A 19,768-nucleotide genomic window follows, 5' to 3' on the forward strand; every position below is an offset into this window, starting at 1 on the left:
TACAGTATCTGTGCCCTAACCTTGCATCACCCCTCCGTCCCTCCCCCCCACCCTCCTCATCATTAGGAATGCCACTGAAACTTTTTTCTCCTGTCTGAACATTGCACAGGTGCCTTAACGATCCAGCCCATGTTCAGTATTCACACAGCTGAGGAATAGGAGATAATCTGCCTGGAGCATTCCTATTGATGAGGAGGGTGGGGAGGAGGGACAGAGAGATTGTGCCAGCCTAATGCATACACAATGTAAGCTACAGCCATTGGGCACAGGGCTGCCAGTTTAAAAGTTGTTTTTTAGGACAATAACTGCATCACCTACCTAACAGACAGCAGGACAGATCTTGGATAAATATATGTTTATCCCAGGTAGGTTTATATTTTGTTATTGTGGATTTACCAACCACATCTCCTGGGACTTTGTTCCAAGCATCTAGTACTTTTTCCTGGTATGGCTTCTGATTGTGCTACCTTGTTTTGTGTTAAGGTTTTATTTTAAAAAAAAAAATCCCTCTTGAACCTTAACTATTTGACATCTAAAGGTTTCCACCATTTTTGTAGACCGTCTTTGGACCTGTTCTATTTTATTAATATCCTTTTGTAGGTGAGGTCTCCAGAACTAGACACAGTATTCTAGATGTGGTCTCACTAGAGCTCTATACAGAGGGATCACAGTCTCCCTCTTCCTACTGGTTACACCTCTGGCTACTATATACAGTCCAGCATACAATTATCTTTCCCCACCACCTGGTTCCACTGTTTACTCATTCAGAAATTACTACCGCTAAATCCTTCTCTTCTGAAGTCTTTGCTAACACGAAACTGCCAATAAGATAGTCAGAGAGATTCCTTCACTCCAATTGCATTATTTTACAGTTAGAAACATTGAATAGCAGTTTCCATTGTTTTAACCACGTTTCTAGATAGAAAAAACAACAACTTTTTTTTATTCTTCTAGTGCAACTGAAGATGAAAAATGAAGCAATTTTGCAAGGTCTCAAGTTGTTTCTATAGCTTTTATGCTGACTGTGTGCATCTGTAACTGGCAATAAAAAACTTCTGTTTATTCTGCAATCATACTTGCTTCCATTTCTCCCATTCTATATGTTAACATACTGTACAGTTTGTAAGATGGCAAGACATAGAGGACAGAGGAAGGAAGTAACATACAAATGATAGGACAGCAAAGCACAGAGTCCGGGGGAAGGGGATAGGACTACATGAGAAGCCTGCACAGAGTTGGCTTGTTGTCTGTTACCATGGATTTACAGTCTGATAAGAGCCTTAGGAAAAAGAATTTGTATTAAGAAACATTGCAGATAATATTAGAAAAAATAAAATAAGGAATATTGCAAAATTAATTAATTACAAAAAAAACTTTGCAATGGTGTGCATAGCTTTTAAAGGTAACTAGAATAAACCTATTAGGGAGATTCAAAGACGTTTTATTTTTTAGCATATTATCATTTCTATGGCCCAAGTGCGTAACTTTACATTTTGCCATATTCACCCCTTAAGGACCCATGATATACCGCTAAGCTAGATGGTCTTTGAAGTGAGCTATGGAGCTGAGCTAGCTTCATTAAAGAGGACCAATCATGGACTAAAATAAAAAATAAAAAATTCCCCTAATTAGATGTAAATAAATATTTTATTAATATTTGTAAATATAATTAATTATTTTTAAACCTGCGTTTTTAAATTATTCACTTTTTACTTTCGGCGTGAGACAGGAAACTCCCGTCATGCAGAGCGGCAATGCCGGGCGCCGCCAACTTGATGACGCCACTTGCGTTCCACAGCTGGAACACAAATAACTAAATCAAGATGGCGGCGCCGGCCTTGCTGCACCAAACAAGAGGATTGCAGAAAGGAAAAGATACAGACTGCAAAGGCAGTCTGTATCTTCATAAATAGACAAAATGAAGATACAGACTGCCTTTGCAGTCCATATCTTGTACTTTACCTTTTCCTCTTGTTTGGTTCAGCAAGGCCGGGGGACGCCGCCATCTTGATTACGTAGAATCCAAATGAAAAAGGGAGATGTGTCCCCGCACAGAACATAAATATAGAAGCAAATTTTATTGGTGTATATCCACAGGTAACGCGTTTCAAGAGCACTGGGCTCTCTTTTTCAAACCTCCAGGATGCTTAAAACATGGTACACATTGAGATATGCTAGCATCGCTCTGGACTTCCACGTTGGTTTAGGACCTTTGCACATGTGCACTCCGATCAGCACCATCTGTTTAACCCCTTAGCGACCCATGACGTATCTGATACATCATGGTGCCGCCGGGGGTGTTCAGAGCGGGGTCCCGCCGGGACCCCGCTCTGAACGGCGCTGATCCCGGCTGACATGTGCAGCCGGGCAGTGCCTCTATTAGCCGGCGCGGGTCCCGTTGCCGCGCCGGCTAATTAAGCCTCTAAGTGCAGCTGTCAAACCTGACAGCTGCACTTAGAGGCTTCAGACCTCACATCCCTGGTGTCTAGTGGGACGGATCTCCCCCCCACAATGCGATCGCAGGGGGGAGATCCGTTCTTCTGCCCGTGCCGGGCCTCAGCGTCGCAATGACGCTGATCCCGGCTCAGCAATAGATTGCTATGGCCTGCAACAGGCCATAGAAATCTATGATCGATCTCATCGATCTTTGCTGTGTATATACACAGCATTGATCTCTATGAGAGATCATTGCTGTTTATATACAAGTCCCCCAGGGGGGCTTCTAGTTACAGTAAAAAAAAAAAGTAAAAATGTTTTTTTATTAATAAAAAATCCCCTCCCCTATTAAAAGTCCAAATCACCCCCCCTTTCCCATTTTATAAATATAAATAAATAAATAAACAAATAAACAAACATGTTTGGTATCGCTGCACGCGTAATCGCCCGAACTATTAATTAATCACATTACTAATATCGCACGGTAAACGGCGTAAGCGCAAAAAAAATTCCAAAGTGCAAAATTGCGCATTTTTGGTCGCATCAAATCCAGAAAAAATGTAATAAAAAGTGATCAAAAAGTCGTATATGCGCAATCAAGGTACCGATAGAAAGAACGCATCATGGCGCAAAAAATGACACCTCAAACAGCCCCATAGACCAAAGGATAAAAGCGCTGTAAGCATGGGAATAGAGCGATTTTAAGGAACATATATTTGTTAACAATGGTTTGAATCTTTTACAGGCCATCAGATAATATAAACGTTATACATGTTATATATCGTTGTAATCGTAACGACTTGAGAAACATGCATAACCAGTCAGTTTTACCACAGGGCGAACGGCGTAAATGCAAAACTCGCCGAAATCAAAACAAATTCCTTTTTTTTTTCAATTTGACAGCGCCAATGATTTTTTTCCGGTTTTGCAGCATATGTTATGGAAAAATAATGCCTGTCATTGCAAAGTACAATTGGTTTCACAAAAAATAAGCGCTCATATACGTCTCTAGGTGAAAAAATGCAAGCGCTATGGACTTTTAAACATAAAGTGGAAAAAGCAAAAGTGCAAAAACGAAAATTGGCTTTGACCTTAAGGGGTTAATATTCACTACTACTATTATTCTACTACTACTACTAATACTACTATCCCTACTAATACTACTACACCATGGCAGCTTTTCTATTAAAACTTATGAGTTTTATAAGTTTGCTCATTGTATGGTCTTAAAGCGACTCTGTACCCACAATCTAACCCCCCCCCCCAAACCGCTTGTATGGGGTCCGGGGTCCGTTTGGCAGGTGATGCAGTTATTTTCCTAAACAAACAACTTTACTCCTCCGCCCCTCCTCCCCACCCTCTTCATCATTAGGAATGCCAATGAAAATTTTCTCCTGTCTGAACATTGCACAGGTGCCTTAACGATCCAGCCCATGTGCTAGGCAGAGGGGGTGTATGAGTGTTTGTGTGTATAAGTGTGTAAGTGTATATGAATATATGTACAGTATGTGTGTGTACAGTGTGTGTAGGGGACTTATCGCCCATATTCAATAAGTGGTGTCAGAGTGTATTTGCATCCCAGGTGGGAGATAAATGGAATATAGAACAGGTGGAAATAGATTAATACCATGCAGTGCCCGTCATGTGCTGAAGATGTGTGTACGTGATACCAACCATGTTTTATCAGTCTGTCAAGTAAAAAAATACGTTGAATTGAGACTCAGGTGTTTTCCTTATGAATAAAATAATGCATTATATTATATGTCCCTCTGACACCTGGTATCAGAAAACATGCCAGTTACATAAGGAAACTGGTCTAATCTTTTCCGTAAATTGCTGCCTGTGGTATTGAAAAACACTGTGGATTGCTGACAAGGGACACTGCAAGGATAACCTGACTTTTACAACTTAACCATCTCTTAAATAATTCATGTATATTATTCAGACTTTATGCAGTTTGACAGCCATTGATTTCACTGAGACCCTGTCTGCAGTTTCATGCACAGAAAGCACGCCATTTCTGATAAGACTAAACAATCTGTGGAAATTCAATCAACCTGGGAAAGACAAAAGCGACAAGGGAAAAATCTGAACAAATTCATTAAACATGTCCCACTGTTTGAGTCACGTAGAGGTAACGGCAGCAGAGTTGTGTACTACATGTACAAAGTTCTACATGTAATGGGTCATATAAAGCGATCTGTTCCTTTACCAATGTAATCTGCACATTTATTATTAATGTTACCATAATATTTAGCCACACCAGGTAACATATATATATATATATATATATATATATATATATATATATATATCTCAAGAGACATTTTAGATCTTAAAGGGGAACTCCAGGTAGTGGTTAAAAAAATGAAACTTCTGCAGAAGCATAAAGCATTACTTACTTATCTATTCCATTTTTTAAACTACCAAAAATCCATTTGTTTTGGGGGGGTTTGCTCTGTTTTGTGTTTCTGCACTTCCTGGTTTATCAGTTGTACACAGTACTACAGGTTCCAGAATGCAATGCTTTCCCTCAGCTGTTCATCACAGTCCTCCACCCTGCCCATTCCCCGGCCAAAGCTGTTGCAGAACATCTCGGCTGTGTTCACACATTGCAGTTTCATTGTGTTACTGAATTATTTGCAGTAATTTATTATTTCATTGTTGTCCTACCCACCCACACAGCACGCTGAATTCTCTACCTGTAACACCACAGAGCACACTGTATTCTCTACCTGTAACACCACACAGCACGCTGTATTCTCTACCTGTAACTCCACACAGCACGCTGTATTCTCTACCTGTAACACCACACAGCTCACTGTATTCTCTACCTGTAACACCACACAGCACGCTGTATTCTCTACCTGTAACACCACACAGCACGCTGTATTCTCTACCTGTAACACCACACAGCACACTGTATTCTCTACCTGTAACACCACACAGCTCACTGTATTCTCTACCTGTAACACCACACAGCACACTGTATTCTCTACCTGTAACACCACACAGCACGCTGTATTCTCTACCTGTAACACCACACAGCACACTGTATTCTCTACCTGTAACACCACACAGCACGCTGTATTCTCTACCTGTAACACCACAATGTATTCTCTATCTGTAACATCACACAGCGCACTGTATTCTCTACCTGTAACACCACATAGCACACTGTATTCTCTACCTGTAACACCACATAGCACACTGTATTCTCTACCTGTAACACCACACAGCACACAGTATTCTATATCTGTAACATCACACAGCGCACTGTATTCTGTACCTGTAACACCACACAGCACACTGTATTCTCTATCTGTAACACCACACAGCACACTGTATTCTCTGTCTGTAACATCACACAGCGCACTGTATTCTCTACCTGTAACACCACACAGCACACTGTATTCTCTACCTGTAACACCACACAGCACACTGTATTCTTTACCTGTAACACCACACAGCACACTGTATTCTCTACCTGTAACACCACACAGCACTGTATTCTCTACCTGTAACACCACACAGCACACTGTATTCTCTACCTGTAACACCACACAGCACGCTGTTTCCTCTACCTGTAACACCACACAGCACACTGTATTCTCTACCTGTAACACCACACAGTACACTGTATTCTCTACCTGTAACACCACACAGCATACTGTATTCTCTACCTGTAACAGCACACAGCACACTATATTCTCTACCTGTAACACCACACAGCACACTGTATTCTCGACCTGTAACACCACACAGCACACTGTATTCTCTACCTGTAACACCACACAGCACGCTGTATTCTCTACCTGTAACAGCACACTGTATTCTCTACCTGTAACACCACACAGCACGCTGTATTCTCTACCTGTAACAGCACACAGCGCACAGTATTGTCTACCTGTAACACCACACAGCACGCTGTATTCTCTACCTGTAACAGCACACAGCGCGCTGTATTGTCTATCTGTAATACCACACAGCACACTGTATTCTCTACCTGTAACACCACACAGCACACTGTATTCTTTACCTGTAATACCACACAGCACACTGTATTCTCTACCTGTAACAGCACACAGCACACTGTATTCTCTACCTGTAACACCACACAGCACACTGTATTCTCTACCTGTAACACCACACAGCACACTGTATTCTCTACCTGTAACACCACACAGCACGCTGTATTCTCTACCTGTAACAGCACACAGCACACTGTATTCTCTACCTGTAACACCACACAGCACGCTGTATTCTCTACCTGTAACAGCACACAGCGCGCTGTATTGTCTGCCTGTAACACCACACAGCACACTGTATTCTCTACCTGTAACACCACACAGCACGCTGTATTCTCTACCTGTAACACCACACAGCACACTGTATTCTCTACCTGTAACACCACACAGTACACTGTATTCTCTACCTGTAACACCACACAGCACACTGTATTCTCTACCTGTAACACCACACAGCACACTGTATTCTCTACCTGTAACACCACACAGCGCACTGTATTCTCTATCTGTAACATCACACAGCGCACTGTATTCTCTATCTGTAACACCACACAGCACGCTGTATTCTCTACCTGTAAAATCACACAGCACGCTGTATTCTCTACCTGTAACACCACACAGCACGCTGTATTGTCTACCTGTAACACCACACAGCACACTGTATTGTCTACCTGTAACACCACACAGCACGCTGTATTGTCTACCTGTAACACCACACAGCACGCTGTATTCTCTACCTGTAACACCACACAGCACACTGTATTCTCTACCTGTAACACCACACAGCACGCTGTATTCTCTACCTGTAACACCACACAGCACACTGTATTCTCTACCTGTAACACCACACAGCACACTGTATTCTCTACCTGTAACACCACACAGCACGCTGTATTCTCTACCTGTAACACCACACAGCACGCTGTATTCTCTGCCTGTAACACCACACAGCACACTGTATTCCCTACCTGTAACACTACACAGCACACTGTATTCTCTACCTGTAACAGCACACAGCACGCTGTATTCTCTACCTGTAACACCACACAGCACGCTGTATTCTCTACCTGTAACACCACACAGCACACTGTATTCTTTACCTGTAACACCACACAGCACACTGTATTCTCTACCTGTAACACCACACAGCACGCTGTATTGTCTACCTGTAACACCACACAGCACACTGTATTCTCTACCTGTAACACCACACAGCACACTGTATTCTCTACCTGTAACACCACACAGCACGCTGTATTGTCTACCTGTAACACCACACAGCACGCTGTATTGTCTACCTGTAACACCACACAGCACACTGTATTCTCTACCTGTAACACCACACAGCACACTGTATTCTCTACCTGTAACACCACACAGCACACTGTATTCTCTACCTGTAAGGCTAATATTGGAATAAAGTAAAGAACTTTTTGATTTTTTTTTCTTTTCATTTCCACGCACATATTATGATCATGCATCTGTTATCTTTGAAGTTGAGCCCCACAATAAGGCTCTGATCCTCTCTGTCGTTTAGCATCATTTACTTGTGTTACTGCATCATTTTTGGGAATACGCTGCAGTACTGCAATGACACTCCAACATGTGTTAACACAGCCCTAATTTCCCTGCACACTTCTACACAATTAGAGAAATCAGTGCAACACCTGCTTCTGGCCGGTCAGAGATGGTAAATCACTCAGGGGATTGGGGGAACCAGCCAAGACTCATGGGACATCACACCCTGCCCCCTGTCTGCATCATCAGCCTGATCTCAGCAAACACACACAATGTGAGACAGAGGCATGGAAGATTTGTCTCCTAGGGGGGATAGCAGAAGGAGCAGGAGACAATGTGGATTTGCACAGATGCCATTTTTTTTCACTTCCTGGATTTCTATCAGCTACCAGTGTGGCAGAACTGTACAGTTACAGTAATACATTGTATAGACACATATATTTAACTTTTAATGTACTTTTATTAAAAAACGAGTTTTTTCTTATCCAGAGTTCCCCATTTAACAAACCACCAGTATGTGATATAAGCATCAAAGAAACTCTAAACTCTGAAATCTGCTATGTTCAAATCTGTTTATTACAGAGGCCACAACACTGTGCTTAATCTTGTACATACGACCGATCCGGTTACCACCTGACAGGCTCCACTAACTTCAAATGTGATTGATTGGGGTTACTTGGTTTTCCATCCAAAGTGGAAAGTAATTTTTTCCTAATCTCTTACTACTAGACATGAGTGAGCTTCCAGCTGCTTGGGTTCATCCAAATGCCAGCGTTCTTCAATTGATTACTGGTATCTCAAGAAGTTGGATGCAGCCCTAGGGAGTCTTGGAAAACATTTATACAGCCTATGGCCAACACCATGTTTTCCAGGCAGCCTTAGGGATGCATCCAATTTCTTTAGCTACCAGTAATCAAATGCAGCACGCTGGTGTTTGGATGGAGCCAAACTCAATAAAGTTTCCCTGCTATGATGAATGGCAGGAGTGTCCTCCAGTAGCTATCCTTGGATCCTTTGTGGTCATATTGGCTAACCAGCTCTGAAATAAATGTATATTGTCATACTTCAATCCTGCTATGCCACCTTTAATTTCAATTTTTAATGGAAATTTTAACCTATCACATATTGCTCCATACCATCAACTCTTCCGCTACAATAACGGAGAGGGAACAATAAAGCCACTCAGTGGTTCTTAGCACTTTTAAAGAGCCAACATTAGTTTTATATGTCAAGTGCCTTCCGTGATCAAGAATTCTCCATGCAACTACATAGATTTTTTTTTTACTTTAAATAAAAAAAAAAAAATTATTAAGAATACTTTTTTTTGTCTTACCTTTGAAAGTCCTCCTACTTCCAAATAGAAACAGATGACAAATACATTCCACGCTACCCAAAATGCTGTCCAAACTGTGTACTGAAGAGAAGAAAAAAATATGGAATTTCTGAATATAAACTCAAGAAATGACAGTGATTGTAAATATCATGACAACTATTTTCCTGTATTTGATGACCACTTAGACTGCGGATACAGGGTGAGGTGCTATTTACACTAGTGTCAAGATTTCCATAAAATTATTACCAGCACATCTCACATTGAGTAAAACAGGGAGCTCCAGAGACCCATTTGCCTCAGAGATATGTAGTGTCTCTCTGGGATGGCTTGCGCTCCTCCGCTTCCTTCGCTCTCGGCTAAAAGAATTGACACGTCAGGAGCCCCCCGCCGCGGAATTCTGCCCATTTTGCCCAGTGTGAACATACCCTAAGGGGCCTATTCCATGGGAGCGATAATCAGCCGAATTGGCCCCCTTCGGCCCCATTCATCCGATTATCGCACAGTGGAATAGAGAAAACGATCAGACGATGAGCGTGTCATCGGCTAATCGTTTATTTAGGGCCAGACCTAAAATCATCGGTCACCCACCGCGCATCGCTACTGTGGAATAGTGGTGCGCGGCGGACGACCAATGATTTGAGAAGCGCAGCATACATTTCCTGTCCGGGCTTCTCCTGCGCTCCGTCTTCCTCCCTGGGTCCCGCTCGCAGCATCAGCAGCTCCGGAGCGGCCTGACTGAGCAGTCAGACCGCTCAGCCAATCACAGGCCAGGACCGCCGTGGCCAGTGATTGGCTGAGCAGTCTGACAGCTTAGTCAGGCCGCACCGAAGCTGATGCTGTGCCGCGGGACCCGGGGAGGAAGACAGAGCGCAGGAGAAGCCCAGAAAGGTAATGTATTGCTGCAAGGGCTGCAAGGACATCGGTAACAATGTCCCTGCAGCCCTCCCTTAACGATCATCGGGGCTGTGAAATAGGCCCGGTAAACGAGCACCGATCTAGCAGATTGGTGCTCGTTTACATCGTTGTTCGGTCCGTGGAAAAGGGCCCTAAGTGTACCATTTGCTGGCTCCGCCTCATCTTCTCTTCCCCTTACAGTTGGTGTTTCTCAGGGATTAGTTCTGTGTCCTTTCCTTTTCACATTACACTTTACCCATTGTACAAACCATCAGCAAATTTGTTTTTTAGTACCATCTCTATACTGATGACACCCAGCTATAAACCTCCTCCTGTGATATCCCCCTGTACTCTTACAAAACATCAGTGACTGTCTGTCTGCCATCTTTACCATTATATCCTGCCTGTAAGCTTGTTGCCTTGGGATTATGTACGACTCTCATCTGTCTTTCACTACTCATATTCAATCCCTTTCATGTCCCTGTCACATGCATCTAAAAAACATCTTTAAAATCCTTCCCTTGCACTATACTGATGCTTCCCCGCTGTCCCAGTAACTACACTGGGTCCCTATTAAAGAGGTAGTGCGGTGCTAAAAAATTATTCACAGAATAACACACATTACAAAGTTATACAACTTTGTAATGTATGTTATGTCTGTGAATCCCCCTGTTTCCCGAGTCCCACCACCCCAGCCCGTGTACCCGGAAGTGTGTGGTGCATTATACATACCTGATCCGTGTCAAGGCCGTCCACCATCTTGTGCCAAACGTCATCTTCGGACGGACGGCTAAATCGCAGCCGCTGTCCCCCCTCCGCCGCATAACAACTGTGCTCAGCCGTGATCGGCTGAGCACAGTGATGCTCAGCCAATCACGGCTGAGCACAGTTGTGACGCGGCGGAGGGGGGACAGCGGCAGCGATTCGGCCGTCCGTCTGAAGATGACGTTTGGCACAAGATGGCGGACGGCCTCGACACGGATCAGGTATGTATAATGCACCACACACTTCCGGGTACACGGGCGGGGGTGGTGGGACACGGGGAAGGGGGCGATTCACAGACATAACATACATTACAAAGTTGTATAACTTTATAATGTGTGTTATTCTGTGAATAATGTTTTAGCGCTGCACTACCCCTTTAAGCACAAAATACAATACATACTCCTCCTGCTCACCCACAAAGCTATCCACAATACTGCACCTCCCTATATCTCCCCTCTAATCTCTGTCTACCAGAGACATAGCCACTAGTGTTTTCTGTAGGGTTTAACCAAGGACCCTAGGGATTAGAGTTGCCCTTCTTAGGACGGGAGCTCTGTCTGAAGAGACAGTACGATTAGGGTGTAATAGGGTAGTGTCAGGGATCGGCTGTCCCAAATACCTATATACTATTGTGCTTTCACCTTTTTTCATCCATATGATACACCAGAAGACTCCAGAAGCCGATGGCGGATATTTATTCGCATAAAGACGCGTCCTCTTCTGGTTACAAATGTTCTGCTTCACCTCAGAGAATATCTACCCATCACCATTGAATGGGTGGTAAGATGATTTTTTTTTTCTTTATATGTTTGGATTAAATTTGTTTATCTAATTGATAAATTTTAACTAGAGGTTATTAAAAGTTAGATTTTAGATTTCCTTGCTTTATACTCTTACTACAATTTTTTTTTTTCAAATTTAATTTGAAGGAGCCATTCAAAGTTGCCAATGCAAAAGAACACAGGTAGCCTAGAAATATATGTCCCCCTTCCCAATCAACATAAGCCTGACTGTGCTTTTTAGGTTTCATTATTTTTATATGTTATTTTTAGTAGGCATTGTGTATCTTGGGCTTGGTTGGGTAAGACCTTTAACCTTAAACATGAATTTTTATGTGTTGCATTTTCACACTGTTCCAGTTGTCTAGTTTCTGAATTGTTTTTCAGGATGGGAGTCTAATATGAGATTATTTTGTATTATTAGAAACCAGGATTTGTGTCTCAAAAGTGTAAACAAATTGTACTAGCAGAAAAAAGGTAAACCAACTTTATGCTAAAAGTAATGTGGCTTTAAAGCTTCTGACACATCCGACACAATGCTAAAGTACTATGATCGTTCGTGATCATAATATTCCTTTTCTTTTTTTTGTAAGAAGCCAAAAAGACGTTATTATGAATTTATATAATTTTATTAAGTGAGATCCCATGTGAGATACATTAAACTGTTTAAAAATTTTCATAAAAATAGAAAAAAATTAAAATCACTTTATTTAAAATGAAACATTCATTTGTACCTAATTGACAATTACTAATGTCATTTTCCCTTGCTGTTAATACAGATACTTAAAGTTATTATAATAGAGCATGATCATCAACCTTTCTGTTTAAACTTTTTTAACACTAGGTTAAGTTTTAACCCTTATACTCGCTACTGTAACTTAAAATTATTCTAGTTTTTTTTTATATACTATTGTTTAATGAATAGTCCTGGATAAAATGGTGATGTCACGAGCCGACTCCCAGAGCTGTATGGGCTGAGGCTGCTGGAGAAGATGATGGTAGAGGGATGCTCAGTGTCCCTCCAGTGCCCTGTGTCCCTCAGTGTCCCCCTGCCATCATCCTCTCCAGCAGCCACAGCCTGCACAGCTCTGGGAGGTGGGTCGTGAAATCACCATGTTATCCAGGAAGTGACATCACCATGTTATCCAGGAAGTGACATCACCATGTTAACCAGGAAGTGAAGCCTTGATGCAGTAGTAAGTGCAGGGAAAAAAGCACTCTATAAGCATTTCCCATAATAAGTGTATATTGGTGATTTGTATTACTTTTGGGAGGCAATTCAATTCTTTAATAAAAACATTTAGCTGGATTTCTCTCTTGATAAAGCTTTCAGGACCTGCGACAGGACAATAAAACTACACATAAACCATGCTGTGCCCAAAAGATAAATCAAGGATTCCCTTTCATCTCTCAAAACCATAAAGCTCAGGACAGCTGTCCCCTGTGTGAACACCAGTGTGCCTATTACTGTATATACACAGTGTGGCATTGTTATCTCCCTTCCCCCCCTCTCTTTAGCTTGCCAGCAGCATAAATGTAGTGTTGCTGTAGTGATGATGTTTATTTCACTACTGCTCGCTAAAAACCTTGCAAACCTAGTGCATCAGTAACTCTTTCTTCCCCACATGCCATCTGTAGAGATGAGTATGAGCTTGCGCTCCAGTCCCCTGTGCACCATGTAGGGGGTTCTCAGGGGCTCAATAAGAGTGACGGCATAACAATTAATTTTCTATTGTTACTTATATGTAATATAGTAAAAAATGTTTAGAACTTACCACTACTATGTATCTCGGTCTGTACTGTATAGTACCAAACAATCCCAATATGACAACTATTATATGAAGAAAATTTGCAAGGATGGGGGCCCACTGGTATCCAAGAAAGTCAAATATTTGCCTTTCCAATGCTGCCAACTGTAAAGAAACAGAAACAGAAAGGTATTACATTTGGGAACACTACCTGGAACATTAAGTTGTGTTATACATAGTATAATAGTGTAAAATAATAAGAATAGTCTTGTACTGTCTTGTATAAACATTGCACAATAAGAAAAATATATTATTATATTGCTTTCTGCACCATTACACTTTCATGGTTTATACCACTTTTTAAACTGCAGATCCCCTAGAAGAAATAATCAGAAAGGCTTTTCTGCTAATGTCTCATTGGAGCTTATATCATACTGTTTGTACACTGAACTCAATAATAAAACCATATGTAGTAAGCGTCTAGGGTCTGCAGTGACTGCTGCAGTACGAAGGTGCTGGCATTGCGTTTTTTTAAAGAGAAGCCTTGGACATTGGCTGTTATTGCCAGTGAAGCTATGTCTAGGCATATACTTGCTCTGCAATATTCGGTTTGGGGGGAAAATAGTATTACAATCAGCCATTCTAATGAACGACTGTCCTGTTCTTCATGGATGTACCAGGTCTCGGAGCTGTTATTAGAACGCCTGTTTGATGTAACACATAAACGCGAAGGTTATAAGAAAACCTCTTTAACAGAGTGGGATGCCGAAAAATGGATCTTAGCAACAACCCAACTTAGAAATGCATACAATGGGGTAGATTAACTACTGCAATTAGAGATGAGCAAAACAGATTTGTTTTGCTTCATACTTACCAAAACTGATCTGGGCTCATATGCCTCAGGCTACCACCTCCGTGCAGAGGGAGGATGACGCCTAAGGACCGCCTGGAAATTCCTGGAAAACACGGATACAGCCATAGTTTTATGGACTCAGGCCAGGGGCGGGCTGGGCCGGGGGGCAGGGGGGCATATGCCCCCTGGGCCGGTCTTCCCCCAGTTGTCAGGGCCGCATGGCGGCTGACAGCTGGCTGGAGTCCTCAGTGCCCCCCCTGCTTACAGCCCCGCCCCTCTTCTCTCATATTTACCTGTGGCTGTGGATCCGGACTGTGATGGAAGCGGCCGCCGAAGCCCCGCCCCCATGCCGGTAAGCCCCGCCCCCTGTATGGCCACTATGCTTTCTATAAGCCTAAGAGGCTTATGGTAAAAAGCAAACTGCTGTACGCAGTATCTTCCTCCGGCCACCAGAGGTCGCTCTCTCCTTCCAGCTGGTTCTTCTGCAACTGGGCTAGAAGAGCCTGAAGACAGAGAAGATGGTGTCTGCAGGAAGCCAGGTACCTACACAGGAGGACATCTACATAGAAGGCCATAGGGCAGGGGGAGGGGACCAAGGCTCTCCAGCTGCTGCAAAACTACAACTCCCATCATAGCTGGAGAGCGATAGGCTGTCCATGGATGATGGGAGTTGTAGTTTTGCAACAGCTGAAGAGCCAAGGTTCCCCCTCCCTGACATAGAGGATACATATACACAGGAGACCTACACAGGAGGATACATATATACAGGAGACCTACACAGGAGGATACATATATACAGGAGACCTACACAGGAGGATACATATATACAGGAGGAGACATACAGAGGAGTATATAGAGCATACATATATACAGGAGGAAGCATATATACAGGGGTACATAGAGGATACATATATACAGGAGGAGGCATATATACAGGGGTACATAGCGGATACATATATACAAGAGGAGACATACTGAGGAGTATATAGAGGATACATATATACAGGAGGAGACATACAGAGGGGTACATAGAGGATACATATATACAGGAGGAGACATATATACAGGGGTACATAGAGGATACATATATACAGGAGGATACATCTATACAGGGGTACATATAGGATACATATATACAGGAGGAGACATATACAGGGGTACATAGAGGATACATATATAGGAGGAAGCATATATACAGGGGTACATAGAGGATACATATATACAGGAGGAGGCATATATACAGGGGTACATAGAGGATACATATATACAGGAGGAGGCATATATACAGGGGTACATAGAGGATACATATATACAGGAGGAAGCATATATACAGGGGTACATAGAGGATACATATATACAGGAGGAGACATATATACAGGGGTACATAGAGGATACATATATACAAGAGGAGACATACAGAGGAGTATATAGAGGATACATATATACAGGAGGAGACATATACAGGGGTACATATAGGATACATATATACAGGAGGATACATATATACAGGGGTACATAGAGGATACATATATACAGGAGGAGGCATATATACAGGGGTACATAGAGGATACATATATACAGGAGGAGGCATATATACAGGGGTACATAGAGGATACATATATACAGGAGGAGGCATATATACAGGGGTACATAGAGGATACATATATACAGGAGGAGACATACTGAGGAGTATATAGAGGATACATATATACAGGAGGAGACATACAGAGGGGTACATATAGGATACATATATACAGGAGGAGACATATACAGGGGTACATATAGGATACATATATACAGGAGGAGACATATACAGGGGTACATATAGGATACATATATACAGGAGGAGACATATACAGGGGTACATAGAGGATACATATATACAGGAGGAGACATACTGAGGAGTATATAGAGGATACATATATACAGGAGGAGACATACAGAGGGGTACATATAGGATACATATATACAGGAGGAGACATATACAGGGGTACATATAGGATACATATATACAGGAGGATACATCTATACAGGGGTACATATAGGATACATATATACAGGAGGAGACATATACAGGGGTACATAGAGGATACATATATAGGAGGAAGCATATATACAGGGGTACATAGAGGATACATATATACAGGAGGAGGCATATATACAGGGGTACATAGAGGATACATATATACAGGAGGAGACATATATACAGGGGTACATAGAGGATACATATATACAAGAGGAGACATACTGAGGAGTATATAGAGGATACATATATACAGGAGGAGACATACAGAGGGGTACATATAGGATACATATATACAGGAGGAGACATACAGAGGGGTACATATAGGATACATATATACAGGAGGAGACATACAGAGGGGTACATATAGGATACATATATACAGGAGGAGACATATACAGGGGTGCATAGAGGATACATACATACAGGAGGAGACATATATACAGGGGTACATATAGGATACATATATACAGGAGGAGACATATACAGGGGTACATAGAGAAAAAGAAATGGTGTGGAGACAGAATCCATCCAGTGAAAAAATATTTTTACTTTATTTTAAGCCATTGCATATAAAAAGATTACCGACGTTTCGGCTCTAACACTTGAGAAAGGCTCAGGAGTGTTAGAGCCGAAACGTCGGTAATCTTTTTATATGCAATGGCTTAAAATAAAGTAAAAATATTTTTTCACTGGATGGATGCTGTCTCCACACCATTTCTTTTTCGCTATTGAGTATCAGGTGTGGGCCCACCTGATGGAGACTGTGCATCCCTGGGAGGTTCCGCTGTTCCAACCTTGGACTTTACCAGGGGTACATAGAGGATACATATATACAGGAGGAGACATATATACAGGGGTACATATAGGATATGTATATACAGGAGGAGACATACAGAGGGGTACATAGAGGATACATATATACAGGAGGAGACATACAGAGGGGTACATAGAGGATACATATATACAGGAGGAGACATATATACAGGGGTACATATAGGATATGTATATACAGGAGGAGACATACAGAGGGGTACATAGAGGATACATATATACAGGAGGAGACATACAGAGGGGTACATAGAGGATACATATATACAGGAGGAGACATACAGAGGATACATATATACAGGAGGAGACATATATACAGGGGTACATAGAGGATACATATATACAGGAGGAGACATATATACAGGGGTACATAGAGGATACATATATACAGGAGGAGACATACAGAGGATACATATATACAGGAGGAGACATATATACAGGGGTACATAGAGGATACATATATACAGGAGGAGACTTATATACAGGAGGAGACATACAGAGGATACATATATACAGGAGGAGACATATATACAGGGGTACATAGAGGATACATACATACAGGAGGAGACATATATACAGGAGGAGACATACAGAGGATACATATATACAGGAGGAGACATATATACAGGGGTGCATAGAGGATACATACATACAGAGGAGTTAGGGCTGGGCGATTAATCAAATTAATTTGCCCAGAAGGTTAGAATCAATTTCGATTAAAACCGTAAATTCAATTTTCACAAAAAATCATTGCAGGTGGAGCAGCGTAGAGTGACGGGTTGGCGGCCGGGCAAGAGGTGCAGGTCAAGCAGGCGGCGCGGAGGTGAGGTGCATGGCGGGCGGCGGTGCGTGGAGTGTCGGGCCGGAGGTGAGGTGCAGGGCGGTCGGCAGTCCGCCTAACAGAGCCGCGACTGACCTACCCCAGCTATACATATCACGTCCTGCTCCCCTCCCAACCACACGTGCAGGTCCCCGGTCTCTGGAGGAGGCTGCAGGGACTGTAGTGGTGATAACGTTGCTTCGGGTCCTGGAGCTGAACAGCGGGATCTGCATCCCCCGATCCCGCTGTACAGCTCCAGTAATGGCAGTGACGCTATCACCTCTACAGTCCCTGTGGCCTGCTTCAGAGACCGGGGACCTGCACGTGTGGCCGGGAGGGGAACCTGTTTGCCGGGGTGAGAGGAGGAGGGATATGTGCACTCCTTCCCCAATCACCCCCAGCTGCCCAATCCCTCTAGAGTCACCCCCAGTCTGCCTCAGTCCCCCTCTGTCATCCCCAGCTGCCCCAGTCCCCCTAGAGTCACCCCCAGTCCCCCTCAGTCATCCACAGTCTGCCCAGTCCCCCTCAGTCACCCCAGTCTGCCCCAGTCCCTCTCAGTCATCCACAGTCTGCCCAGTCCCCCCTCAGTCGCCCAAGTCTGCCCCAGTCCCCCTTCAGTCACCCCCAGTCTGCCCTAGTCCTCATTCAGTCAACTCCAACTGCCCCAGTCCCGCTTAAGTCAACCCCAGTTTGCCCCAGTCCCCCTCAGTCACCCCCAGCTGCCCCACTCACCCCCGTACACCCCCAGCTCTCCCAGTCATCCCCAGCTGCCCCAGTTTCCCCCAGTATGCCCCTGTCACCTCTCATCTATACCTTTATTACTACTACACCCCACATCCTTACCTGTACTACTACAGCCCACATCTATACCTGTACTACTAATCCCCCTCATCAGTATTACTAATACCCCCCATATCTATACCTGTACTACCTCACCCCTCATCTTTACCTGTACTACTACACCCATTATCCACTATACCTCCACTACTACACTCTACCTAGATGGAGGCACCATGTGTCCCGCTACCCCCCCCCCCCTCGCTTATCCCGGAAATGCCCCTGCCTGCATGTGTCCCTGCTACAAAGAGGATACATATATACAGGAGGGCATAGAGGATACATATATACAGGAGTACATAGTGGATACATATATACAGCAGTAAATAGAGGATACATGTATACAGCAGTACATAGAGGATACATATATACAGGGGGAGGCATATATACAGCAGTACATAGAGGATACATATATACAGGGGGAGGCATATATACAGTAGTACATAGAGGATACATATATATATACAAGAGTACATAGAGTATACATATATATACAGGAGTACATAGAGGAGGCATATATACAGGAGGACATAGAGGATACATATATACAGCAGTAAATAGAGGATACATGTATACAGCAGTACATAGAGGATACATATATACAGGGGGAGGCATATATACAGTAGTACATAGAGGATACATATATATATACAAGAGTACATAGAGTATACATATATATACAGGAGTACATAGAGGAGGCATATATACAGGAGGACATAGAGGATACATATATACAGCAGTACATAGAGGAGACGTATATACAGAAGTATATAGATGATACATATATACAAGAGGAGACCTACACAGGAGTACATAGAGGAGACATATATACAGAAGTACATCGAGTGATATAAACTATTGTAAAAATACAGTAACCCCAGCTTTCCCAGCATCTTGCGTAGT

General features: G+C 42.9%; 1 protein-coding gene across 7 annotated transcripts in view; it reads right to left on the minus strand.

Moving 5' to 3' along the window:
* The window catches only part of NKAIN3 (sodium/potassium transporting ATPase interacting 3), a 420,057-nt gene that overhangs the window by 162,955 nt on the left and 237,334 nt on the right, over positions 1-19,768 (minus strand). For all 7 annotated transcript variants that reach the window (XM_069960007.1, XM_069960002.1, XM_069960003.1 and 4 more), the window contains exons 2-3: positions 13,529-13,666; positions 9,316-9,396 (exon numbers count right to left, since the gene is read on the minus strand). In XM_069960007.1, coding sequence (XP_069816108.1) covers positions 9,316-9,396; positions 13,529-13,666 — 219 coding nt within the window. The remainder of the gene's footprint in view (positions 1-9,315; positions 9,397-13,528; positions 13,667-19,768) is intronic.

This window comes from Dendropsophus ebraccatus, chromosome 2, assembly GCF_027789765.1.
Source record: "Dendropsophus ebraccatus isolate aDenEbr1 chromosome 2, aDenEbr1.pat, whole genome shotgun sequence".
Classification (NCBI taxonomy): domain Eukaryota; kingdom Metazoa; phylum Chordata; class Amphibia; order Anura; family Hylidae; genus Dendropsophus; species Dendropsophus ebraccatus.